The following is a 26,780-nucleotide window of genomic DNA, read 5'->3' as shown; positions in this document are numbered from 1 at the left end:
TTTATTCACTCAGACTCGTTCATTTGCGTCATATAACCGCCAACGGCCAGCGAAACGAGAGAGAACGGACGAGACGTTGTACTTTAGTTCGCCGTTTTTATCCATCTCGTTTGTCCACGTTTATCTCGTTTAAAGGGAAGACATATGAAACGTTATTTTAACTTTGAACTCACAGGATGAATGGGCCGCAAATTAGGTGCATCCTCGTCCAATAATCGGAAAGCGCCACTGCAGCGACGCAGTCGCCCCGGCCCGCAGCGGCCTAATCTCCTTTTCAGATCGCATCACGTTTGGAGGGCCCCGGGTTTTGTGCTAGTCTTCTGTTGGCACGTTTGCAGGTGGGTTTGTTGCGGGCAAAGTATTTGTTTATAAAACCCACTTGTCCCGGCACAATACTTGAACTAACTTCTATTCAGGGAACAGTGTGAATCCTTGCAAAGCCTGTTCCCAAAGTCCTTTTGAAGGCGACGGCTCACTAAAGGAGGTGGAGAGCGGATTAGCTTCTGCGATAGCGGCACATTTCCGAGGGGGCTGATTAGCTTGGCCATTCATTGTTAAATGGAGCACAGGGACATTTAAAAAGAGCCAAATAGGTGGGCTGGGAATAAAACAACCACAGGAAGCCCTATGCAGGCAACATGAAGTTTTCCCAACAATTTTTCCCCCCCTCCCCTGAGAAGGTAGTGTGAAAAAGAAGATTAGCATACGACATCAAGCAGGAAGATTCGAGGGCAACTTGCTTGATGTTCTCCCTCAAAGCCTCCTCTCTGTCCTGTGAAAGTTAATTAAACTTGTAGTAAACAGTGAAGAAACCAGCACCCCCCACTTCCCTGATGTTTCTTTTAGAGGAACTTTGAGTAGGGGTGGGGGGGGAGGCATTTGTTGGGGAAATGCATAAAGCATGAAGGAAGGAAGACTTTAATTAAACCTTTTCTCCATTTACATTGACCCAGGTTATCTGTCCCCGAAGTTAACAATGTGGACAAACTTAACGTGAATTTACGGCAGGTTATGAAAGCTTGTACCTTTTACCAAGTGCTATCACAGAACCATAATTGGTTTGTTAACAGTTTTCATTGTAGCTCTGATTTGTGCCCTATAAAGTATAAAACACATTTTGAATATAAATGCAGAAGCAATTTTAATTATAATGGCTATGGCCACTTCGCCATGTCAACATCTAGCTAGACTGTCTTGAATTAAAATGTCAAAACAGGCTTTCTTAATGTGAATTCTTTACTTGGAAAAAGGTTACGCTACTTAGTTACACACAAGCTTGAACAAATGGGCAATAAATTAACAATGTTCAAAGTGCTTCATTTTATGTACAATATAATACCACCGTTGGAAAAAAAAATAATAAACTTGCGGACTGTCTTCCTGATAACCATGATAACACTATATGTTATGTTCTAATGAAACTGGCAGACACGAAAAACCTGTGTCATCGTCACATCCGGTGAGGAACAAAAGTGTAATATTACAAGGGTAGATGATAGAAATCAGAGCCATTATACAATAACAGCCATCCAGTCATCGGCACCAGTCTAACCGCTAACTAAAAGTCTAAGTAAAAGCAGCCGCAAACATATCAAACGTGAGCTAAGGTCGATGGATACTGGAATGCGTGGACCCCTGTTTTGACGTTACAGGTTTTTTCTGTTCTTTGTCCAGGAAAACCAGCTGCAACTAACAGTCGAAAATCTAGAACTTACACACCTGCTTCCAGCGCCTATTTAAGTGAATTAAGACGCTTTTTCTTTGTTTTTAGGGAAATGCACAAAGACAGACGTGACTAGCACTATGCTAACATTTCACTGGAGTCTATATACTCTACTGTAACTATAATTCCCAAAACCTGCACGCATTATCTACATCTCTGTCTTGGATGTGGCTTATTGAATCCATGCTGGTAGTTATAGCCCTGGAATGGCGGGCACTGGGTGCTAACGGAACCGTACTAAGGGCGAGTGGCAGTGTTTACGCCTCGCCGACGTTCGGGAGGGTCGGTCAGGCTCCTTCACTGCCTCTTCTCAAGCCGGAGGCTTTTCCGGCGGCCGGCGCCATCGGTGCTTCCCGCGGCCGTCTTCTTGACACAGAAGTACTTCGTGACAGTCTTGCGGCACTGCTCGCACCTGACGGCGCAACACCAGTGGAACTTGCAGTTGCAGCTGGACACGGTCTCGGCCTTGCGCTCCTCCACGGCCAGGCTGCACTCGCCGCATAGCCGGCGGCAGCTGCGCCTCTCCCACCGCCGCAGGTTCTTGCCCTTCCGGAGACACTCGCGGCCCTCGGTGCCCGGCAGCCCCAGAGTCTTGTTCTCCAGGCAGTAATCGGGCGAGTCCTCCAGGTGCACCAGCTCCTTGCGTGAGATGGTGCTGAAGGTGTCGGCAATGGCTCCGCGGCTAGCGGCGCTGTTCCCGGCCCCCTTCAGCAGGTCCACCTTCAGGGCCCGGTGGTACTTCTCCTTCAGGTAGTTCCCCACCTCCCTGAATTCGGGCAGCTGCAGCCAGCAGGTTTGCGTGGTGCAGCTGCCGGAAACGCCGTGACACTTACAGGTCCGCTTCATGGTCCCCTTCACGGCCTGTCATGACGTGGACAGACACCCAAAATATCAGTGGTCTGCTAAAGATGGAGATTTAGGACCAGCTGTTCAATGGTCAGGGTGTCTGCTGCAGACACACCAAAGGAGCCCAATCCTTCAGCCCCCCCATAGTCTGAAACCTAACCCATCATGAATCTGATTGTAGACATGCACTGCAAAATTTTTTGCACTGGAGCTCCATAACCAATATTTGTCATTTTTTTTTCAAAATTGTCCCCCCTTGGATCATTGAAGTCAATCTTAATTGTATTACTTCAGAACTTCCGACGTTTCTCAGTTCACCCCTTCTGGCTGATATAAGCCTAACTGATAACAACCATTAATCCACCAGCCAGTTTAGTTAAGAGAAAATTAAAGGTATATAAATAAGCCCAGAGCCCCAGAATAATAACCAGTATTTTCAATTAACCGTTATGACTGTTTTAGTTTACTGCAAATATACTAATAATTACTTAGGTACTAGTTAGAATGAGCTCTATTTAGACTTAGAGTAAAGAACAAAACTGTGACCACAGATGGTAAACTGAATTTTTTTTATAATTGTATTAATATCCATATTATTTTGCATAATATGAGCAAAACAAAGAAGTGAAGGAACAAGTGTAATGAAAATAAACTTTCCTCTTTCTTTATATCCACTTAACATCATTCGACTCCAAACCAAAACACAGCTGTCACTTGAATGAAAAGGGGGCGATTCTTTTTTTTTTTTCCGCCGATACTTTGCGGCAAAGTTACTCCGACTCGAACACTAAGAGCTCCCCGAGGAGAAAACGCAGCGGTGTGTGCTAAGCACAGCCATTGTCGGTGTGTGTTCTGCTATGAGAAGGTCTTTTGACTAGTGAAACGAGCCTTTAGGTTTTTTTTTTTTTTTTTAAAGTTTCAATGATGTTCCAGGTGCTATTGGAATCCGACAAAACCTGTGGAAAGAGGCTGGACACTTCAATGATATTGTAGTGATTACCCCTGGGCTTCTCCCGGCCAACAAAGACCAGCACAAATATAAGATCCTCGTTGCAAGAATAAAAAACTAAACACTTATTTAAAACCCAAATAATACAGGACCTTTGCAATATACGCCTCCCAGGGTCTTCTAATTAAGGCTTCCACCACTGGTCCCAAGAATCTTGAGTCGAGGCCTTATCATAAAAGACATTCAAAACTAGAAAATAGAACCTTCTGGTACAGCGCACACACTGTTATAGGGAGAGTGGCACCTTGCCTATAAGGCCCTGAATAGGACTCTTGGGTGGTAAGCTGTGTTTCTTTTTAGGAAAAAAAAATGATAAAAAGGCACTTTACATGCAGCGTCCTGTTGGTGGCCTCGTAGGGATATATAATCTCGGGCCCCACCTAAAACCATGAGAGTTCTTACAGACAACCACTTGGCCCCGTTCGGAAAATAAACTCTTTAGCTCCCCGGCTGTTCTGAAGGGTCGCCATGACCTTTGTCTACGGACCAGGGAGTTCAGACGACACGCAGCGGTGAAGCTGTCCCGCCCCCCCAGCACTCCGCGCTCAAGGCTCCTCGACCCCCGGGGGGGAAGCTTACCTTGCGTCCCGCCTCGTTGTTGTGCAGGTTCATAGCCGCCCGGGCGTCCTGACCCGTCTCCAAGGCATCCACAAACTGCTTGGAGATGGTCTCCCCAAAGCCCACATTGTCACTGCAGCCACCCCAGAGCCACCCTTGACCACCTGCACCCAGGGGAACATTCGTAAGGGAATGTCGCCACCAACACAACCAAGGTTGAGTCCCATTCCATCCACACTAGTGGCCAAAATTGTGGAGACACCTCGCATTTTTGGCATTACGCTTTAAAAATTACTACACAATTAAATACGAGAACTCGTGGCCATAAGTGAAAAATAGCAGGAGAACATTTTAAACTGAATTTGAGGAAGCACTTCTTTACACAGCGTGTAGTTAGAGTACAGAATAGTCTTCCTGTTAGTGCAGCGCAAGCTAAAACCCTGGGTTCCTTTAAATCAGAGCTAGATAAGATTTTAACAACTCTGAGCTATTAGTTAAGTTCTCCCCAAATGAGCTCCTCGCATTTGTAAATTTCTTATGTTCTTACACGATTATTGGCAGTAATATTTTTAAACAGTCAAAGAATGCTACAAGTATCATACATTGGACAATTAAATAAGTAACTGGATCAACAGTTGAATAAAGTTCTGCAATCTCTAAAAACTGGAAGTTTTTCCACAGTTTGGCCACAATTGTACTTCGATTATATCCAACGCAGCTCCAGCAACATTGACGATAGATTCTTAAAAACTGAAGACTTGAGACTTGAGAAATATATTTGGACTTTTGAAAGTTTTGGCACAATGATATTTCTTCAGATGAATTTACCCCAGTTTTCATCTAAATGCTCAGGTATTAATCATAATTTTCAGTAATTTTCAGATATAATTACTCTGTAGTCCAATTATCTTTCATCATTTCTCTGAAAAAGCAAGAGACATCATTAAAAAATCAGCATATATATATTATATATAATATATATATATATATATAGTTCTGATCCTTGCACGCTGTTCACAGCTTTCCTACTGTACTAACCTTCTCCAATTTCTTGATAACCCCTCCCTGTGGAGCGTAAAAATCTCTACTCACAATTTGACCATCCGATGGGCTTATGCCAGTGTTTCCCAATCTGGCCCTTGGGGACCCACTGGCAGTCCACGTTTTTGCTCCCTCTCAGCTCCCTGCCACAAGGTTCACATTTTTGCTTCCTCCCAGCTCCCTGGAAGGGAGCAAAAACGTGGACTGTCTGCGGGTCCCCGGGGACCGGATTGGGAAACACTGGCTTATGCTGCTCACCCAGCTGTCCGTTTCTGGTGTCGTCGCAGCCGCAGTTATCGAAGTCGCCCAGGCTGCAGCTCCTGGTGAGTGTGTACATGACCCCTGCGGAGCTGATGGCGTGCACGAATGCCGTCTCTCTGTTTGCTGTGGGCGAAGCCTCAGTTAGGGCAGCGTGCCAACTCACCCCTTTGGGACGGAGCTAAAATCCAGCAGCGACAACCAGACCCTCGCTCCACCGATTCCACTCCACAGCAACTGGTTAACATTGAGGAACCACAGGTGGGTAGTTCAAAATCCCGGTCTGGACTTTTACTCTCTGGTTCCTCAATGTTAACCAGTTGCTGAGGAGTGGAATCAACAATGGACATTGACAAGGCGGGATCAATAGTACTGACATTGAGTACAACTGCTTGTCATTGAAAAAAATGCCCCACTGCATGCAGATATTGGGGGCCAAGCCACCTAACACAGGCACAGTGACACCTAGTGGCCGTGGAGTGGGCGCGGGGCCGGTGGCTCGTACCGCTGCGGAGGCCGCTGTGTGTGGATAGCTGCAGGGCTCTCTCTGGGCAGTTCCAGCGGTCCCAGGCGAACTGATACTTGCACTCCTCGATGCCCCTTTGAGCCCCTGTGGCCACACTGCTGGAGTAGATTAAGTAGGCCTGCAATTCAAAAGGGGGACAACAAAGTCACCCCCCCCGCCGCCATGACAGTCCAACAAAGGACGGAGATTAGGTTAAAGGCCGTCACATGGCTGTATGGAAGACTCCACAGGTCTAACACCATCGTGACATTCACCACATGTACGACTGGGCTTCCAGGTTTACATGTACGTTTCCTGCAGCCCGTTCACCTCATAATATGTTGATCATTTAGTTTTTCTTTTGACAGAAAATGTGATTTTCATTTTAAAAAAAAAAAAAAAAAAAGTTAAAACTCAGCTTAGCTAAATGCTTGATAACACGAAGTTATCGCTGTTTTACGTCATCCGAATTATTCAGGTTTAGTTTGCAAATTTTCATCCACTCCTCCCTCCATTTTCCATACCCAGCAGTCCTATGCAGGGCTGCGCAGCCTATACCGGAAGCCACCGGCGCGAGGCAGGGAATAACTCCAGTGTGTAACTCAGGAACGTATAATGTCCATATTGTCAACAATATAACATATTTTAGGAATATAATTCCTAGATGTGCACTGTTTAGACATTTCTTTCAGAATGTATACTTGAACGGTCGTTAGAAATTTCAGTCAATTTCCCACCAATAATTTGCAGCACGTGCTGGGGAAAAGTTTAATTTAGACGTGAATGAGGGAATTATTCTAATTGTTTCAATGTTATATGTTTTCTCAATTGTCTTTAACGTGACTGAGGCACCACACACCTAGTTGCATGCTGATGATGATGATGACCACCCACCGTAACGGCGCCTGTTCTTTATATCAATACAACGTAATGAAGACGTACATATAGGTTCCCGACCATAAGAAGATTTTATTTTGTAAATGTATTAATTCATGACGATGTGAGAAAACCGTCTGACACTCGCTAGTTGTGAAGTTCAGACATGGTAAGAAATGGCATGGAAAGGTCGTGTTACTAACCTCAAGCATGGAAGAAGAATTTTTGAAAAAGTTTACCTTTGGGCCAGTCATCAGGAAGTTATTCACCGACCTAGCAGACAAAGTAGAAGATCAGCTTGCAGAAACAATATACAGACCACAAGGTCTTGTTCAATTTTGTTAAATATCTTGACGAAAAAATTACAGAACGTGTCTAAAGCTACAGGACAACCTGGTCAAGTTATATTGAACTGTAATATAATGTTTAAAATGTATCAAACAAATACAGATTTTGAGATTGACTTAATTGATTTGTTATAATAATTAATTATGCAACTCTTTGCCGGATACTTTCAAAATATTGGTCCTTTGTATGATGTTGCATTACATTTAAATAAAAAACCGTGACATTTTTCAGGATATTAATGTTTTTCTCAATTGAGAGCAATTTGTCGTTTATCTACAATATCAATATACACACAAAACATAACCGTGTTGATTATCTGCAGTACCGGTTATCAACAGAGCTATGTTAATTGTCATCATATAAAAGTATGCTGTCATTAAGCATTCCATTTGTATATGAAAATTGTTGGTGAGATTTAAGACAGTCTTGCATGAATCATATCGCGGCTTCTTTCGTGTAGTAAAATAGAATTATAGTAAGAACACGGATTTAGGCAATACTTCAGCTACAAAATGTTTGCAATTATATAAGGTTGGTGTTATTTTTGCATCAGTAATATTACGTGTGCACGCAATTTATTTCTGCATTGATTTCCTCTTTGATGAAGCGTTTTCTGTGACTGATACTGTACAGATGCCAAAAAAAGTTATAGTGGATTATGTGTCAATAAAATCAAGAAAGAATAAACATTCTTAAGTGGCACTTTGCCTATTATAACTATATCTGGATTTTTACGACAATTTATTTGGCCTATATGGTGAGTATTGGTAAAATGGGACACTTTATGAAAGTTTGCTTTCTGGAAAAATCTTCTCAGTGTGTTGAATCCCAACTTGATACCATTCTAAATACATGAACGCCCCTGGAACATCGACATACAATAGAAAATAAAGCATTACTAAGCACATATATTAACTGCAAAGGTTAACGGCCCCATTTTACCAGGTGTCCCATTTTCACAATAGTCACCCTAAATTAATGCCCAGTGTTTTCCTCTATTTGAGATCAACAACTTTGCAGATTTTCCTATGGTTTTGCTTTGATTATCTTTGTTAGATTAGGTTGCAACAAGGTCCGCAGCTTGGTTTTTATCACTAATTATCTGTATCAAGTTCCTAATTGGAGTGAAATATCGAACTAGATTTAAAACCAATGTATCGGTATGACATCCTTGAATTATTAACCCCAGAAAGAGATTATTTCTGTATAAATATAAAACACACCACTTAAAGGTAGAAGAACTCTCAAAACTTATTTTCTGTCAGTACGTACAGCGCTGGTGACGGACGGCTAAACCCCATCCAAACGATGCACCACTTCATTCATTCTTTGAAGTCGCTGTTTTTTTATATTACCGAGTGCCTCTTAAAAGCCGCTCAGTCAGATTTGCCATTTATTGGAAATTACAATGCGAAGAACCCTCAGATCTTACCAGCTGCAGCAAGACTTCATGTGAGCCATCAGGATGAAAATGTAATAGCAGACATCCAAATACATGAGCATCCTGAAGTAGCGGTGTCGGTGTCTTTATGCCGTAACGCGGACAGTCTGCCTGGCGGATAAATACCTACACGCAGAAGCCGGGAGGTTGGGGGTCTCATGTGGGGGCCGAGGGGGTCTGAAATGGAGCTCCTCTCATCCCAACAAGAGATTATCTGCTTAACTAAAGATTTTCCCCTTCTAACTCGTCCAGCCAATCAGAACTATTGTAGCCATGAAAGATTTAAATGATCAAAAGGGCACCCTGGGTTTCTTGAAATCAAAACACAAGGGAAGAGCTCTCTGCATGCCAACTCCTGAAACAAATTAATTTGAAGACGTTGAATCACTGGTTTCCACAAGACTTGCTCCAAGCCTTCATTTACACACCAAACTGAATCCGTTTCATATAGTCATTTTATAATCAATCTATATATAAGGCCACCGAAAATTGCACTTTAATCATGGACGTAACCACGGAAATATTCATATGAAGTGCTGCACATTAGCTTTTACTCGCGCCGGTTTTTACCAGCCGAAATGATTTGCATGGCGTATTGAAATATAGGGTTATCATTCTGTGCTGTTCTGGGGCAACCTGTTCGTGCATCGCAATCGTCATGTTTGTAGCCTATATATTTCTGTGTAGACATTACCCTGAAAAAACAGGCCCAAAGCAAATCCGTTAACATTTCCATTAGATGTGATGCCACTCATTATCTTAAATTTAATAATTTTAAGTAACAATATTCTCCCTTTAATTCTTTTTTAAATTTTTTAAAAACACTAATTTTCCATGTAAAATAAATTGTTCTTTTTGTTTTGTCTTCTTTTGATATTTACAGATAATTGATCCATATTTAAAATATGTTGAGTAAATAAAACGCATATTCAGTAATCGCTATAGCCTACTTATTTTTTTTTAAGTCGTGAATTGCAGTGGCTTCTCTGCAATTTTTCTTTCCATTCAGCATTTTTCCATGATGATATAAACATGGACGGATTTTGATTAAACGCACAATTTGACACGAAATTATGACAATTACTTAAAAATACTTTCTCGTAACCTAACATCGATTTTATTATGGCGTTAAACTTTATCCATTTGTAGATCCAGCCATTTTGATTAAACCATCATAGGGTACTATTTAGCTTGCATTTTTCTTACTGTGTCATTGGTTCTTCATGCAAAAGAAAGCAACATGATTTAATGCGCTAATAGAAAAAAGTTGCAGTTGAGACAAGCTGCAAAAAATATTTTAACTGTATACATTTTGATCGAATTTCTAACCAAATTATTTCTATGATTGTACAATAGCTGAATTTAGACTTCATCTAATTTTAAAGCAGACTATAAGGGAAACGATATGTGTGCGATCGTTAACAAATAATCGTTCATATTTGTAGGGTAATTCAGCTATAAAATATAATTTTCAGGTCAGTGATTCCTGCAGCCTATACTACAGAACAAAATACTATTGAAAAATAAATAGCGTGTGTAAAAATTCATCCGAATGCAGAAAAATATGTCAAATAGGAACTTATCGTGGTGTGTTTAAATCGCGTGTTTGTTCCGACACAATCTGTCATTAATGTATGTAATTATGTTAAACTGAAACTGAAAAACAATTGTCAAATTATTTATAACTGAAACTGCAAGCTGTTTGGGGTAATTTTTAAAGAGTAATTTTTAGAAAAACTAATTTTTTAGTCAACTTTTTAGATGTAGGCTCTATGTTATTTCTTTAGATATGGATTTTCCCAACTTTGGTTATTACCAAGCTTTCCAGTCAAAGATCTAAAATCTGCGAGAATATAATATATGCCTAATCATTCTGTGTCGTCTTCTTTTTAAAAAAGTAAGTGCTGTAATTCATTTGTGTTATAACGGAGTCGCTACTTCCTAAACTTGTTCCTAAATAATTGTAAAGACTGGTTAGATTCAATCCATATTTAGGCTTCCAGTTTAATCGAAATTGATGTTTCTGACCCGTCGCCTGTAACTGTTCCAAAATGACCGGACTCAAATATTTGTAAATGCGATCAATATAGCCGTTAAATGAAACAACAAAACACGAGGGCCTCATATGGAAAACAATAAATGATACAATTTCAAACGGAAAAAAATAGAAAAAGAACAGCACGCTAAGAAGTTTACATATTTTATCAATGATTTAAAAATACGGTCCCAGTCGAGTCTTTGTGACTGGGATCTTGTAGTGCGGTGAACTTTCTTCTATGTATCGATTATATAAAAGAACGTGAATATATACCGCCGCCCAACCTCTCCCGTTCTTATAACGTCTGACACACACAACGTCCAGACATTGACAGCGTCTATCCAGCTTCAACGGCATTTCCACATGTTGTCCAGTAGATGGCGATAGAATCCGTGTTAACAATTCTCAAGCAAGCAAGTGTGCAATTTGGAGGACTTAATTTGTGCTTTTTAAATGTCAGAATTTAATAATAAAGAAAAAAAACACCCTTAACAGAAATAACGTGGACACACGTGCAAATATTTTATTTATTTATTTTATTAACATTTAAAACCGTAGATGTTTGAATGTATCAATCATTGTAAATTTTAGTATATTTACGCCTCTTCTTTTTGTATGTCGCCTATCGGGGGAAGGTACTACTTTACTGTTAGCAATAGGCATCTACAGTGCTGGAAATTTCTTTTCTTAAGTAAGATTAAACGCTTATTTAGACAATTATAGAATCATCTAAATGCTGTTCCACATTTTCTTAAATGCTGTAATATACTGTACATTAACAGTAGGGGTCTCGTAATGCAGGGCATATAATTTTCTGGTAGGATGTTGTGAAATTTCTAATAAAATTTCTCCGTATTTCAGGCCACACTTTCCCCGGCTGAAATCACGCAACACATTTAGGGAAACCCCTCGCGGGATTGGCCGTAAGTGAATCAGACAAGCACCAGGCTCGCTGCTGATTGGCTCTTCCGGATCAGACGTTGTAAGTCGCTGCAGCTGTTGAACTTGCCAAAAAAAGCTTTGACCCAGAGTTACCTCTCATGGTTTTATTTTTTTAGAACCCGGGTGACGTAATCAACGAACTTTGCTGGAGATGGATGGCAGATGGTGCAAGAGTGTTTAAGGGCCAATGGGAAGCCTCGCCACCTCCTCGGCAGGTAGGTGTGTCCGTAACCATTGTGGCTGCCCGGCTGCTTAGAGGGGGAGCAACTTGCCTTTTCTTTTTTTTTATATCGTCTAGTCATTGAGTTAAACTTGACTCTACACCTTTGCACATGTGATGTATTCGGGGTGGTATCTGTTCCGTAAACCCAAGCAGCAGTGTTAGAAGCATACGTGGCAATTGGTTTTGAGAGGAACACTTTGTGCAACTGCCTTTCCCCCCCGTCCCCCAAAATAAATAAAAACAAATAAGGAAAACCGACTAGTCGCACGACATACCTTCAACCGCCAGCCAATGATATGGTTAAAACCTGAGTCAACGCCTTAGCTAATTTATCGCTCGTTGTAACTTAATCAAGAAGATGACTCCTTAGCCATGACAGACGTTTTTGCAACACAGACATGACCAGACACCACGTTTCCTGACGCAGAAATCACATGCTGCTGGATTAAGTAGTAAGCAGAACTACTATTACCTCTGTCAGTTCTGACGGCCACACTATGTAATTGCGTCTCAGTGTACAATTTATATAATTATGCATAACTGAGTCTAATTCTCCTCATATACCATGCCTCATTATTTTGGTGGTTTATATTGAACCAAAAATAATAGTTTTCAATAATCTAGGTAAAAGAACAAAATATATAAGATACAGATTTATTCCACTAAAATGACTTTTAAAATGTGCAGAATCAGCCAGTTTTGCACGTGACTGCTTTCACAGATAGTTTCATTAGAGCAGTGTTTCTCAACCCAGTCCTCAGCGAACCCCAGCCAGTCCACGTTTTTGCTCCCTCCCAGCTCTCAGCCAATCAGGAACACCGAATAGCTGGTACAGGTGCTGGGAGCTGAGAGGAAGCAAAAACGTGGACTGGCTGGAGTTTGCTGAGGACTGGGTTGAGAAACACTGCATTAGAGGATTGAAATGAAAGAGAGGTACAATGAAAACGCTGATATCACATGTTGCATTTGCCATTGTGATTAACAAGGACCAGAATTACAGCAATTGGTGACAACATGGCTCGGGTACAAGAGACTCTCCTACACCAAGGGCAGCAGATAATCTTTCCAGGACTTTTTTATAAGTTGCATGAGGAGACGAGTCATCTATTGTTCAAAGAAATTATCTGGGTGGTGCACATAGCCATTTTACTTTTAAAATAATATGTCGGAAATATGCATCCATTTTCAGATTTCTGATCTGGTACAGGGGTTGAGGAGGGTCTGGAGTCTGTCCCAGGGAGCACAGGATGCCTGGGTGAGGCACACCTTCATGTAGTACACGCTGGAACACCATGGGCAATTTAGAAATGCCAATCCACATAATTGCAGGATGAAACTGAACCACCCAGAGGAATTCTGCACAGCACAGGGAGAACTTCCAATCTCCACACACACAGGGTGGGGTTCAACGTGGACATAGTGGAGTTTTAACGTCAACTTTCAGCCCTTTGCACTCCCAATAGTTGTCTTACTTGTTTCTCTTCCTTACAATTGCTAGTCCAGAACAAGACCATGAGGATTCACCAGTACCGGTGAGCGAAACATCTCATCCAAGTGATTTTGAATGTGGTGCGATTGTCAGTGTCAGACGTGGTAGTTCTAGCATTCCAGAAGCAGCTCCTCCCATGGGAATTTCATGAACTACAGCATCTAGAGTTTATACAGAGATGCAATGGATAAAGACACACCCAATCAGAGCCAGTTCTTTGGGTTTTGAAGCCAAAACTGGGTCTTAGGGGGTACCTGACAGAGTGGCCACCTAGTGTATTTTCAGTAGTATTGCAAGCATTCTGTGTCTTCCCAAATTGTCAGGTGGATACTGTACCAGATTATCAGCTCCCATGTGACAGTGCAAAGGGCGTACCGGTCGTACAGGCTCAAGGACTGACAACTGAAATGGTTTTGGAACAAAGCCTCCTGTCTCTGTGGAAGAAAACGGGCCCTTTGAGACCTGGTCATCATACCGTGCGATGAGAGGGTGGCTTTATGTGATAAAACAGAAGTAAGCTGAGATTTTAGGCAGGTCATCCCACCCACCAAACCTTTATAAATGTCATCTCCGGTGCCCCCAGCACTGTCCTGAAATGCCACCTTTTTTTGCTGTAATGGGCCAGTGGCAATCTGACCCCCGCGCGTCCCCACCCCTTATGTGGAGAATGCTTCAGGAGTATCAAACCACATCCTCCTCTGAGTAAAAATATTCGGAATGGGTTCCTGTTATGGAAAAATGTTTTTTGATCACACGGGAGCCATCCAGTGACACAGACAGAAGTGATGATGTCGGGTTTCAGCTGCCTGGTAACTTTGACACAGTTGTTGAATGCCGGTGTGGGTTTAATCATCTCCTCTGTCAGTTTCAGATCCCCTGCTGTAATATAACCGGCCTTTTCATAATTTCCTCAAGGGGTTTCTTAGCTTCATTAGATCATTATTTACCCTTCAGCTATGGCAGTAGTCCTTATTTCCCAAAAGAGAAATATACACATCACACATTATAGTTAAATCTTCTCAGGCATGATATCCAACCTGCAGCTGGTGGTGGCTGTATTTGAGCTGTTAAGATAGTCCACCAATTTTAACTGCCTGATGATCACATAAGCCATTAAACATCAGGTTTGCTGTACTGACCTTACTTTAACTCTCTTATGCCTGCTTTCCAAATTGTGTTTTTAATGGTTTCTGTCCTGAGCCAGGACTGATCCAAGTCTTGTGTCCCACTTTGCAGCCTGAACTTACCCAGAAGGCTTGTCGCTGGCTTTCTTTTGGTTTGGACTAGTTAACGGCCAATACTGACCAGCTGTGATGACAGAAGGAGTGTCGGTGAGAAGCTGTTAGCCTCATATCCAATTTCCACATAGCCTTGGAGGACTGATTTTAGCCCTATCTCTCGTCTACCATTGCATAGGCTGTCGTGAGCATGAATGGTGAGCTGGCAGACCGTGATAGGTCACCGTGGCACAATAGGTATTCAACCCATTTTGGTGCAGAAGTCTTTCTTTGATGTTTAAATGATTAAATATTTACCACATACCTACTTGGTTCAATAGACATGTTTCAGATCAGTACAGTAAGTGTTCATTATCATATGTATGTGGTATATAAAGCTTTAACAATGTACTGTATAGAACCCTTTTATTCAACATGAGAACTGTTTATCAATACTTTTATTAACACAGTAATTTAATGCACATTTTATGCTCTATAACATATTAAAAATCCATGTGGTCTTGATGAGCAATATTAGTACAACACAGCTAATTAATTTTGCATGTAACACAAGAATAAAATCCAAAATTTTATGGGCTGACACTTTCCATTTTAATTTCATTACCAGCATAGGCTCTGGGCCCCCCGTGATCCTGAACAGGACAGGTTACAGAAAATGGATGGATTTCATTACTGGCATTTTTAGGAGACACTACATTTAGATTTTCATTGCTTAACCAATTTATTTGCAGCTTACGTCCAACTTAAATTAATTTGTTTTCCCCATTGATAGCCTACCGATGGCTTTAAAGTCCTCCAGATCACATGGTTTTTGGAAAAGTTTGTTTAAAAGTTTAATAGTAATAAAATACATGTGGGTTCAGGTCTGTTTTGATAGGGTTAAAGACATGCTTGTTTCACAGTGCACACAGTATTTAAACACTTTAGTTTCTGCAATGTCCCAGCAGTGAAACGAGCAGTTTTTTTCATGGGACAAATGGGTTGATTACTAGACTATGTGAAATGTCAGACCATCTTACCTATACAGAGTATGTCAGAACTGGCACCAGACCACATGATGTACATTAAGATAATTACGGTCTAAATTTTTCTGCTACTGCCACTTTAAAAAGAGTAGACAAAAAGGGGGCTATTTATCTTTTATTTGATTAAAAAAGAAATACTGTGTCATTGCAACACACAGACAAAGACAGTGTCTTTCTCACCTAGTAAAAAATGCTACAATTACAGTGCATACAATATTCCTTGCAAAATGTGCCAAACAGTTTTTTTCTTAAGGCATTCAGAATTTGAGAACACTGGAAAAAAAAAAGAATTGCACTGCAAACTGTAGGGCAACGAGAGTTCATTTAATAACAAGTTTATTGTTTAGTTCAAAATACTTTTGAATCTTGCCCAGAACTACAGTACACATATTTCGACATGCTAGAAATTATAAATAGACTCCGCCCTCATCGACCCCCCCCCCCCCCCCGTATTTGGATGTTTCCTTCGGGTGGCCAAGCATGATGTGAAAGGGGGTTATGTGACCGCAGAGTACATTAAGTGCTGGAGGGGGCACTTGCTTGCAGCTAAGACTTTGCCTTTCCGATAAAGCACCTTTTGTGATTAAAAGTTTTGAGCAGAATTGCCAGACCCCCCCCACCCCACCACCCTTCCCCCAACACGTTCCCGAAGATTACAAAAATTGGCACTCCTTTTGGAAATTTCACAAAAAACAAAACAAAAACAAAACAAACGAAAGCGCTGTTGTTTCCCACTGAGTAATTTGGGCCATTTCTGTATATTTTTTTGTTTTTTTTCTCTGGACTCCACAAGAACCAGGAATGGATTAAAGTCATAAGGCATTAGGCTCAACTGGAATGGAGTCGTCTGCAGGATAGAGAGAATTGAATGGAATTGTTACGCTCTCCTGTTTGTTGTACAAATAGCTCCAATCCTCCTCTTGGTAACGGGACTATGAAGTTACTTTGTCGTCGTCCCCCCAAAAAAAAAAAAAAAACTGGGTGTTTTTTCGCAAGTGGGAACGCAACCTGTCTGCCAAGTACTGAACATTTTCACAGGCAACCTTGCCAGGCGACCAAAAAGGGTCCTAATATTTATCATCTCAAACATACGAAAACACCCCATACTGTAGACAACTAACAAAGAGCACAAAGACCTGTAAGCTAAATAGCTTTCACAAATTAACAATCATTAGGGCCTGAATGCTAAGGAGCAAAGTAATCTAGGTATGGATTATCTTCATAAAACCCTTTAAGTCAATATGGCAAGAATGAAGCTTGCAGAACCGCAGCAATAAGCTAGAGGGATCCAATTTGATTGGGCTGTTCTTACACCAATGGGCCCTTTTGAAATGAAAAATGTTGAGAAGCTGGAGGGCTTTGTTTAGCAAGCAAAATGGCCCAAAAAATTCTAACCAGCTAAATAGGTATGTTCAGTGATATTATGACAGTATGTTAATACTCTGGAATTTTTACATCTATTTATCCATCCATCTATCTATAACTGCTTCTCCAATACAGGATCACGATGATCATTTTTCACTTTTTGGATCGGATCCTTTGAACTTCCACCTCTAGGCAAACCGTGGTAATCAGTTGTTTTCACTTCCTGTCCTCCTCTGGAATGTGTTGATTTCCTTTTAACGTGTCCGTTTCTCATATAGCAGCACGTGTGTGTGTTTCTTAACGGCCCAGTGATGCATGAGGCAGGTTGGCTGCCCCGCATGCCAGATCAGCGAGAATCCCAAGTCGGAACAACATACGCAACAACTGACGCAATCTTTCGTCTTTTTGTGCAAAATGAAGTAATTTGAAGAGCACGAAATGGAAAAAAATATTTTCTGATTCTCCCATGATTCTGTTTTACAAACATTAATACCAAAAAAATTCTGATGGCTTTCTTCCCTCAGAACCATCATAAATCCCCAAACATTACAGCATCTACTATTGGCGCGAGTTGCCACGTGCATAACAAGCTATGCGGAAGTACTGCATTCACTGTCCAGGACACAGCACCTCCACGCTAACCTCGTCTGACCTACCACCCACAACCATTTACTTTAGACATCATCTATGTTAGAAATCACTGTTAGTCAATCGGTGCTCCAAAACCTAACAAGGCTTTAAAATACTGGTAATCAACAGCTTATCCTGTTTCATCGTAAACTGCAGAAATGTTAAAACGACACTGGCAGCAGCTGCTCTTACAATGAGTACAAAGTGTAAATCCAGATCTGACTTCTCCGAGTTTCATTTACCTCCCAGCAGTGTGCTTGCCAGTGTAGAATTTTAAAAATCCTATTAAACATTAGGATCAAGAGCCATACCTCAACAAGGAGGGCAATAAATTAAATCTCCTTGGTGTTTGGCTGAATGAGACCCACATTTCGGGGAAGAAAAAAAAAAAAAACAAACACAAAGCCAACATGACAACTTGCCTGTTTCATTTCAAGTTTCTAAAAAATCTAAGGTGTGATGCAATAATAATAAATATTTCTGCTTGAGTATGGAATTTAATTTCTCCATTACTGCTTAACCACAGCTCGAGAAGTTTGGTCTGTTGGCCATGCGATGTCCGGTAACATTAACGCGATTTGAATCGTCTGCGGCACCCAGTCCGGTTCGTCCACACGTGGGTCTTTTCGCGCAGCATTAGTGACCCTGGCCGAAAAATGGGCCGTCCTCACCATCGCCACAGACTGGATATTCTGCTGCAGTTATGGAGAAATTAAACTGAATTACAGAGAGGCCCAGGTATGCTTAAAGCTATTATTAATCTTAAGAACTCTGGAAATGGCGGGAAGCCATAATTATAGCTAGACAACAGAAAAGCACCCCCAAACCTATACTGTAAAAGCCTTTTGTTTCGTTTGTTTAGGGGTTCAGGCCCCCACCCTTCCCATCTTCTACGGGCCCCTAACCACTTCTGTGGCTGCCGTCCCCGGTGCGCTGTTTTCGAGCCAAGACCTGCTCCCGGGACACCTTCTTGCAGTCCGTGGCCAGACCCAAGCGGCACATCATGTCAATGAAGCAGGTGGTCAGGTTGAGCCTGCAGCCAAATTCGCTCGTGGCGTAGTCGTATGGAAAGGTGTGGTGATAGTTGTGAAACCCCTCCCCTGAAACCAAAAGCAAACAACAGTTTACACGTCGATCAAACATTGATTGATCCCCCCCCCCCTGCCCAGGTTACTTTTAACATCAGTTCAAATATTGCCTTTCAGATAACAGCTCCCACTGCCTCATTTTAAACAAGATAACGAAAATACTGCAGTCTCTCTCTCAATGTATTCATCTAAAGATAAAACCCTTCAAGCCGCCTTCCAACCATAAATGAATTTATTTCAAATAAACTAAAGTATTACATCATGCAGAGGTCTCAGTGCAATTGGGAAAGGAGCAGAATCTTCAGAAAATAAACATGCACTTCAGTCATCCAAGTTTGTTTTAAAGCAGTGATGAAACGCCTCCTAGCAACAGGAGTTACATTGATAAAGATGTATCATCTGATTGGCCAATTTAGCCTTTCAGTCTACCAATTGCCATGAGAAGATGCTCCCACCACCAGTGCTTATTAATATACTGCGTCAAGTCTGTTAAAAGTAAACCCTCCACACTGATGCCTAATGTATCTTGCAACTGTTTCTATTTTTCTTGCTTAAGATGGGTTGTTGCTTCAGTTGTTGGCTAATTTTGCTGATTGGCTACAGCTGGAATTAATCACCTCGCCTTCTGTGGCCTTAAATAGCCCACACAAGGAGGACTTCTCATCCTCACGCTCTTGTCGTTTGCTTGCTTGTAATTAAAAATTGCTTTTTGATTAATAATATAGTGCGGATTGCGGTCCTTGTGTTATTTAGATGTTTGGGGGAAGAGTTATACTGTTTTTTTTCCCAGGTGTTTATCAGAGTAGCTAGTTATGTGCGGAATACTTTTATTTGGATTGAGCGTTTATTTTGTTCTGGTTGTCAGGTAGGTAAGTGTGCCGTTTTCCTTTTTAGGTATATTCCTTTCTTTGTTTATATTGTTCTACTTCTCTTTCTCCTTTCTCCCAATAAAAAATAATATCCCACTTAATTATCACTTGGCTCTGTATTGTTCTTCCTGGACAGGACATTTAGGTTCCCTTTACTCATATCTTTTATGTCTGGCCCCTTTTTCCTATAGACCTCAAAAAGGGTCACAACACTATCAGTTGCCCATGTAGGCAATCTACACACACAGAATTCTAACTGGAATCAATTTTTTCACAGACATTAAATCTGTATATATCTATATACATCAACAATTGTTTAAATCTTGTGGTTGGCAGAATGATGTCACCGTTGGGCCCTTGAGCAATATTCCTAACCCTACTGCTCCCAGGACTGTCTGGTCCTGCTCTCTGATCCACACTTGTACGTCACTTTGGGCAAAAGGACGTACAAATAAATGCACTTTGTTGCTGTTTGACACTAACCTACTTTGAATTTAAACCGGTTTGCAGTCTAATTACAGTTCATCACATGTCACTTATTTCAGATTTTTCCACGGACAAAGCAACATGCGAGTGTGAATCAGAGGTTAAGGCCATTGTTCAAGGGCTGGGTGGTGATACATTTACTCTCTTGGCCAAGGGATGTGAAACCACAACCTTCTACACTGAGTACAGATCCATAAGCCTCCGACACAGATTAATAAATCATCACAAAGGTAAGTTTTAGGCTCCAGGTTTTCTACCACCCTGTACCAGATATATGTTTGCTTTATACCTAGGACTGAGTTTATGGTTTGACGTAGTAGTTTGCAGTTTTATGATTTATTGACATTTTTTTTTTTTAAAGCATGACCAATCAGAGTGCTTGATCTTCATCTAAAATAGAGAACTAGTGATTTAAAAAAAAAAAAAAAAAAAGTAAAAGTTGTTTATCCAGTTAAAAGGGAAACTATATATTAACTGAGATCTTTTAACTCAAAATGTCATATGTGCTACGTATATTACCATGCTGATGTTGAAACAGCACGGTGCTACATTAAGCTTATATTTCCTGAGTGTCCTTCAGCTGCCTGAAATTCCTGGAAATCTACAACAAGCTGGTATATGGACTCAGACAGCTGCTAAGACAATGACATTTCTGCAGATGTGTACACATGCACTATCGGTATTACTCAGCAGCCTTATAGATATATATATATATTTTTTTTTCTCCTATTTTCCTCCTGGAATTTCCACTCTAAAAGCCTTGACGGCGGCCAACGTAAGGAGGTTGGAGGCCAGCAGCCGGCATGCCGGTGGACTCCTCCTTACCGATGGCACTGAAAGCGACGAACTTGTTCTCCCTGGGGTTGATGTGCTGGTCGTACGGCCGGTTGCCCCACATGTGCGCAGCACTGTTCACCAGCCAGGTGGCATTCAGCACCAGCGCGTAGCGGAGCAGCCCTGGAACGAAGTAGGCCAGCCACAGGGACTCCCCCCACAGGTACCAGGGCACCACCGTGGGAAAGATGAAGCACATCAGCAGGATGGAGGGCTTGTAGTGCCTGCCAACAGAACAGCATGATCCATGGGGGTGTCTGGCATCTACCGTTTCACAATTAAGCTACGGCCTTGGATGGGAGTTTTTGGACAAAATAAACAGATTGTACACTGTCAGACTAAAGTACTCATTTGAGGGGACAATTATTTGTCACTGGGGCTGTACCCTCAAGGGTCTGCCAACTGTACCATAGCTGTAGGTAAATGCACCTTTTAGTCTAATTTAAGGTACAGAAATGGAGTAAAAGGGGCATTTTTGTACCACTGGGGGTACATTAATGTTGTTTGTACCCTGAGGAACGAATCTGTACCAGAGTTGTATGCTTTTTTTTCCTGACAGTATATTGTTGACCCTTTATGAGTAAAATTGCAACCTATGCAATATTTCACATTCACTGGGACTGTTTCACTCAATCCAAAATCTGTCACTTATGGTTTAGTAACAAATAGAGAAAAAAACTCAATGGACAAGAAAAATCAGTGGTACAGAAGTGTGCCATTGCATGAAATATACCTCCATCTGCCAACCAGTTATGTAATTCAGGGTCAACTGAAAACTATCCAAGCCAGTATTGAGCAAAAAGCAGGGGAACACCAGAGGCAAGATGCCAGTCTGTCACAGAGTGCACAGACAGACTATGAGCAATTTAGAGACAACCAATGAACCTAAATGCATGCACTGACAAAAAAAGGGTGCCAGTTTGTACCTTTGCTTGTCACTGGGGCTGTACCCTCAAGAGTCTGCCAATTGTACCCAGCCTGTAAGTAAATGTACTTTTTAAGGTACAGAAATGGACTCTGAGGGACATCTCCAAGGTACAAACAATATGAATGTACCCCCAATGGTACAAAAATATTTTTCCCTCAGAGTCCATTTCTGTACTGTATATTAAACTAAAAGGTACATGTACCTACAGCTAAGGGTACAATTGGCAGACCCTTGAGGGTACAGCCCCAGTGACAAGCAAAGGTACAAACTGGTACCTTTTTCTATGTCAGCGTGTATTAGGACTGCAGGTGGAAACTGGGAGAGAGCACGCAAGCTCCGAACACACAGGGCGGAATTCGAACCTGCAAACCATGGAGTTAAGATGCAACAACACTGGCCCAGTCACTTCCATCTCTATAGAGAGGAAGAAAGGTGACCGAGCATTGATCGGGGGGGAGGGGAGGGGAGGGGAGGGAGAGACGCTCACTTTCTCTGAAACATGACGACCTGGTCCTGCTTGAGGTCGCTCAGCTCCAATCTCTGACCCTTCTCGATGACGTCTGGGTGTTTGCGTACCAGCAGCCACCCGATGTGAGCGAAGAAGAAGCCTCGGACGGCGTTGTGGGGGTCAGCGTCCGTCTCCGAGTACTTGTGGTGAACTCTGTGGTCCCTAGCCCACTCGTATATATCATTCTGCGTGGACAGCCCAGCGTCAGAGGATCGCAGTCAGACAGCGGAGCCAACACACCAGCCAGCCAATACAACCCCCCCAATAATCATGTTTCTCCCCTAAATGGGTGGAGACCTCAACCCCCCCCCGCCACCACACTCAAACCAAAGTTGCGCCTTTGGGTGCAGCAGCAAAAACACCATTATCTTCCCCTCTTAAATGATACTTTAAGTGGAAATACCCAATAAACTGATAACTCATCCTGCTCAGCGCCAGTTAAACGGCAAATATGCAAAGGCAAATAGCTTATCGGACTTAAATTTCCGCTATCAATATAAAGGATGACTGTGGCTATCTAATTGAGGAAATGAACTAAAAACACTGGGAATGGGTAGTGGGTGAGGGCGGGGCTCCGGCTGTACAGACAGAGACGATGCGGGATTTACCTGAAAGGCCATGGAGTTGGCAATGGCTAGAAAGATCCGGAGGGGTAACGATGCCTTGTAGGACCTGTGGCTCCAGAGCCGGTGGGCACCGGCTGTCACCCCCAGTGCACTTATCAAGAAGCACAGAATGGCTGCGGGTGGGAGGGAAAACGAGGTAACGTGACCAGTGCGGGGCACCTCAGCGCGCTCCATGCCCGCTTGTCTCCCGAATTTCGTAGTCTGTATCTTCTTTCACTACAGATCGTTCCGTTCCCACCCCCCAAAAAAGAAAAAAAAACCGGTTGGATGCCTCCGCGGCTGGTGACGACTTCCAAAAATGTGCAAATTCGGGAAAACAAACCAGGCTCAAAAACACTGTTAGACGGACACAGTTGCCGACTGACCCGAGCAAGACAATGCGATGTTTATTGCATATCCAATAGTGCATTGTTCTCCATACAGAGTGTTATGCAGTTTCAGCATTGGGGAAAAACAGTTACTCAGTGGCTAATTTTTAAATCATTTTCATAAATATAGCAACACGGAGAATTGTCATACTACGATGCATTATATGTGTAACACACATGACCAATTTAAATCGGTCTTATTACAGCGGCTTAAAAAAACTATTTTATTCGTATTGTATATAGCCATGCAGAACTCAGATTCACTAATTGACATGAATAACAGATTAATAAATCGCACGAGCCAAGCGGGAAGTGATGCATATTCATTTCATAATTCAATGTATGAAATCATCACTTTAGTAGATGACATTGGCTGAAATTACGATCCATGATTCATTATCACGGCCAGGTTCAGTCAGTCAAGCTGCTCATACGCAGCATATAACAAGCTGTGCAAGTCACCGGGCACGTTTTCCCATACCCATCCACTATGCAAAATTAACTACGCCACACCAGTCATCCAAATAGCCATTTTGGATAAGGGGGTGACATGATGTCGATTTATAAGGGAAATTAAAGTGCAGAAAAGGTTATACTTACACCACGCCAAGGTCAAAACTGAAGTGGATGGGAGCAAGTACAAGCCGTACAAAGCTCCAAAATGCAATAAAGTCATCAAGATGACGTTTCTCCATACGATCTGCATCGGTGGCTTTGGCCCGTCTTTTTCCCGGTAAGTGTCGTCGAAAACGTCCTCGACGAGCGGTGCTTCTGCAGCTGCGGCTCCCTGGCTGCGCGTCTCACGCATTTTATTTCCACTGTGAAACCTTCGCCGGAGTGACAGCAGACATTTTGTTATTTGCGAGAAAATGCACGTACCTGCACAAATAAAGCGAAAGCCTTACATCCGCATTTGACTTCCTAAAGCATCCTCAGGGGCTTTTTTCCACCCAATTATACTCCTTTTGTATTTTATTGCTTGAAAACCGGTCAAATGCATCAATACATCAAATACAGCAATGTAGAAACGTAACACTATATTTTTATCCAGAGAAACTTACCTGATGGGAGAAATGCGGGTCCTCCGAGTGTCTGCACACACTTGAGGAAAAAAAGGCTAAATGTATCAGAAATTATAATAGTCGGAATAACAAGAGAATAACTGTTACTATGGGAAGGCGCAGGGCTGTCAGCGAGCAGCGGCGATGCCGTCGTACCTAAAGCTCTGATGTCGTTTTGGTGAGGAGGTTATAAGGGCTGCAATTGGCTGAACGGAGCTTGATGCCACCTGACTCCCAGATGCTCATTGGTCCGCTTATATCTGCTGTTCACATTTTAGCACTGATTCATTTCTAGCCAAATTTTGCTTTCAGCAATAGCCAACTACTACCATATAGATCCACATTTATTTCATGAATGTTGAAACGCGGGCAGTCATTTCCAGCGTGAATCATTTTAATTCACTACGTGTCAACGTGCGGGAGTAACCCTGCTGATTTAGGTCATGGTGTTTCTTCCCAAAACGGGGTGTGATTCTGAATGTGAAGTATTAAAACGCTCGTTGGGATTTAGTCGTGAAAGTATTATGTTTACGTGACAAAAGCTCTTTCGCTTTAATTGTAGTCCTACATGTCGCAAAAAACAAGGTATCATACTGGAGTAACAGAAAACGTGCCAGTGGTATTTTCTGTCTCAGAATTCATAACATGATCTTATATAGGCTAATCCTTTAGTCGAAAAACCATGAGACAATTCACCACCTATGAAGTACTACAACTAATACAGATTATATTCCCAAGTGCTTGGGAAATTTAATAGGATGGTGTAGAATTTCACACCATATTTTTAAACAAAACGTCTTATGAACATGTTATGAATAATAACCCCCAGTTTTGCTGAGTGGCTTCTCAACCGTTTTTTTCTTTATAGATTATGAGCGATGTATATCGATTGTTGTTTTAGTATGAATTATGAAATTCAGAAACCCACTAACAAGCCAAATACTGCCTGCTGTGATTGTAATCAAGAGCTAGCTTTTAGACCTTTGTGATTAGGCTGTCTTCCTGAGATCTAATATAGATGATGTCATTGTTCAAGGTAAACATATTAGATGTTGATATGGGTATTCTAGATGATCCTGTTAATTAAACAGGCAGTTTTGAGGAGCGGTAAAGAGAAAGGCCAGTTCGACTCTTAAGCCATGGTAAACATTGCTTTGATGGTCAAAGATTTTCATTCTTGTATTTCGTACTGTAACATGACTGGCATTTGACAATAATTAGTTTATGTTTATGACCAGTTATCTTAAGCAATTACATTGAAAGTATTTAGAGTGATTCCAGAGTTCACACTGCACCGTACCAGAAGTAGGCTATTATGCTACATGCCATTACGGAATCCCATGAGCTTATTTACTTAACTGGTATCATCAATATGTCATGAAACTTTAGGCCTCAACGTTTTTACGTGCCTGTCGCATTTCTGTCTGTTTTTTCCTAGGAAATTGCCCGTGTATTCATGTCATAGCTACGCTAATCATTCTAATTTGGTACTGATTTAGTTGTTCATCAACGTAACTAAAATAACAAAACAGGTCAACATCGGCTAAACCGATAGTCAATGAGCTCCTCAACTTATATCCCTGCCACATTTATTTTTATTGCAGTTACATTTAGTGTAACATTTATTGTAAGAAGACAGTAAGCAGCATTATTGCATTCAGGGTTGGGAGCTCAAATCCCACCTTTGCGTGTGTGAATCCCGCTTCCTTTCACCGTGTTTCCTCCTGCAGACTAGAGACATGCGGTTAGGCAATTGGTGTGTCTGAATTGCACACAGTTCCTGAGTGTATTCCCTATCACGCATTAGTTTATATTTGGTATGTGGTATCTTAAGAAGAGTAGGCTACTTAGTCGGTTATCTAAAATTGCAATGCGACTGGGTTTTTCCCTTTAGTACACGAACACGGCATTCATTATACACGAGATTTGACCTGTGGTGCCATCTGGTGGAAAAGTCCTAGAAGACTTCTGCTGTTTAATTTTCCATTGGATTTTTACGTTTTGTGATTCTAATAATAATTTTAGTGTTTTTTTATTGTTATTTAAAATGCCCAATTAACACGTACTACTTATTTACTGTGATTTATTGCCATGTAATAACTATATAGGCCCTTCGTTGATTCTTGTTCCAAAGTATCACTTCTCTAATAGTGAAAAATAACTTCCTAAACTTCTGATGTGGAACGAAAATTGGACATTGGTAGGCCCGGGAGGGGAGGCATATTGGGGCTGTTATGTCTTAGGCCTTAGGCAAGAAGGGATTGTTTTGAATACTGTGTGTCCTTGTCTCATGATAGCTGCCTGTGGTTAGTTCCGCACAGACCCTGAAGAGAGATCAGACCTTGGAGAGACAGACAGCAGAGTAAGGGGGGTAATTGTTACGTTAATCATGCTAATAATGATAACCATGTATTTGCAGTAATTCAATGACAATACGTCAATGCGTTAATCATTAAT

General features: G+C 41.7%; 2 protein-coding genes and 1 long non-coding RNA gene across 5 annotated transcripts; 1 reads left to right on the top strand and 2 right to left on the bottom strand.

Moving 5' to 3' along the window:
* Positions 1–944: 944 nt before the first annotated feature.
* On the bottom strand, positions 945–8,667 carry wnt8b (wingless-type MMTV integration site family, member 8b). Its single transcript, XM_023808141.2, has 6 exons — positions 8,597–8,667; positions 7,056–7,089; positions 5,941–6,079; positions 5,436–5,561; positions 4,158–4,300; positions 945–2,584 (listed from the first exon to the last, which is right to left on the bottom strand). The coding sequence occupies exons 1-6, from the start codon at positions 8,665–8,667 to the stop codon at positions 2,021–2,023; spliced, it is 1,077 nt and encodes a 358-aa protein (XP_023663909.1). The 3' UTR covers positions 945–2,020.
* A 2,634-nt stretch (positions 8,668–11,301) lies between these two features.
* LOC111841930 (uncharacterized) lies at positions 11,302–21,153 on the top strand. 3 transcript variants are annotated; one of them, XR_002837804.2, is made up of 7 exons: positions 11,302–11,334; positions 11,505–11,625; positions 11,702–11,800; positions 12,998–13,063; positions 13,307–13,340; positions 20,058–20,228; positions 20,757–21,153. It is a non-coding gene; the product is annotated as an uncharacterized lncRNA (long non-coding RNA). The 3 variants fall into 3 exon arrangements; XR_002837806.2 differs by lacking the exon at positions 12,998–13,063; XR_002837805.2 differs by lacking the exons at positions 12,998–13,063; positions 13,307–13,340.
* LOC111841929 (acyl-CoA desaturase-like) lies at positions 14,955–25,029 on the bottom strand. Its single transcript, XM_023808090.2, has 6 exons — positions 24,324–25,029; positions 23,863–24,089; positions 22,877–23,007; positions 22,248–22,453; positions 20,824–21,056; positions 14,955–18,655 (listed from the first exon to the last, which is right to left on the bottom strand). The coding sequence occupies exons 2-6, from the start codon at positions 24,068–24,070 to the stop codon at positions 18,456–18,458; spliced, it is 978 nt and encodes a 325-aa protein (XP_023663858.1). The 5' UTR covers positions 24,071–24,089; positions 24,324–25,029; the 3' UTR covers positions 14,955–18,455.
* Between the last annotated feature and the right edge of the window lie 1,751 nt (positions 25,030–26,780).

Source organism: Paramormyrops kingsleyae, chromosome 20 (assembly GCF_048594095.1).
Source record: "Paramormyrops kingsleyae isolate MSU_618 chromosome 20, PKINGS_0.4, whole genome shotgun sequence".
Lineage (NCBI taxonomy): Eukaryota > Metazoa > Chordata > Actinopteri > Osteoglossiformes > Mormyridae > Paramormyrops > Paramormyrops kingsleyae.
The sequence above is the reverse complement of the archived record's forward strand: the minus strand, read 5'-3'. Positions and strand labels throughout refer to the sequence as shown.

Excerpts from the sequence above, each read along its gene's own strand:
- wnt8b (XM_023808141.2), bottom strand. The coding sequence starts at position 8,667 with ATGCTCATGTATTTGGATGTCTGCTATTACATTTTCATCCTGATGGCT. Across the intron at positions 6,080-7,055 it reads TCCTGATGACTGGCCCAAAG|GCCTACTTAATCTACTCCAG; the intron begins GTAAACTTTTTC and ends TTTGAATTGCAG. Across the intron at positions 5,562-5,940 it reads ACACAGCGGCCTCCGCAGCG|CAAACAGAGAGACGGCATTC; the intron begins GTACGAGCCACC and ends CTTCGCCCACAG.
- LOC111841929 (XM_023808090.2), bottom strand. The coding sequence starts at position 24,070 with ATGCGTGAGACGCGCAGCCAGGGAGCCGCAGCTGCAGAAGCACCGCTC. Across the intron at positions 22,454-22,876 it reads CCAACTCCATGGCCTTTCAG|AATGATATATACGAGTGGGC; the intron begins GTAAATCCCGCA and ends CTGTCCACGCAG. Across the intron at positions 18,656-20,823 it reads CGTCGCTTTCAGTGCCATCG|GGGAGGGGTTTCACAACTAT; the intron begins GTAAGGAGGAGT and ends TTTTGGTTTCAG.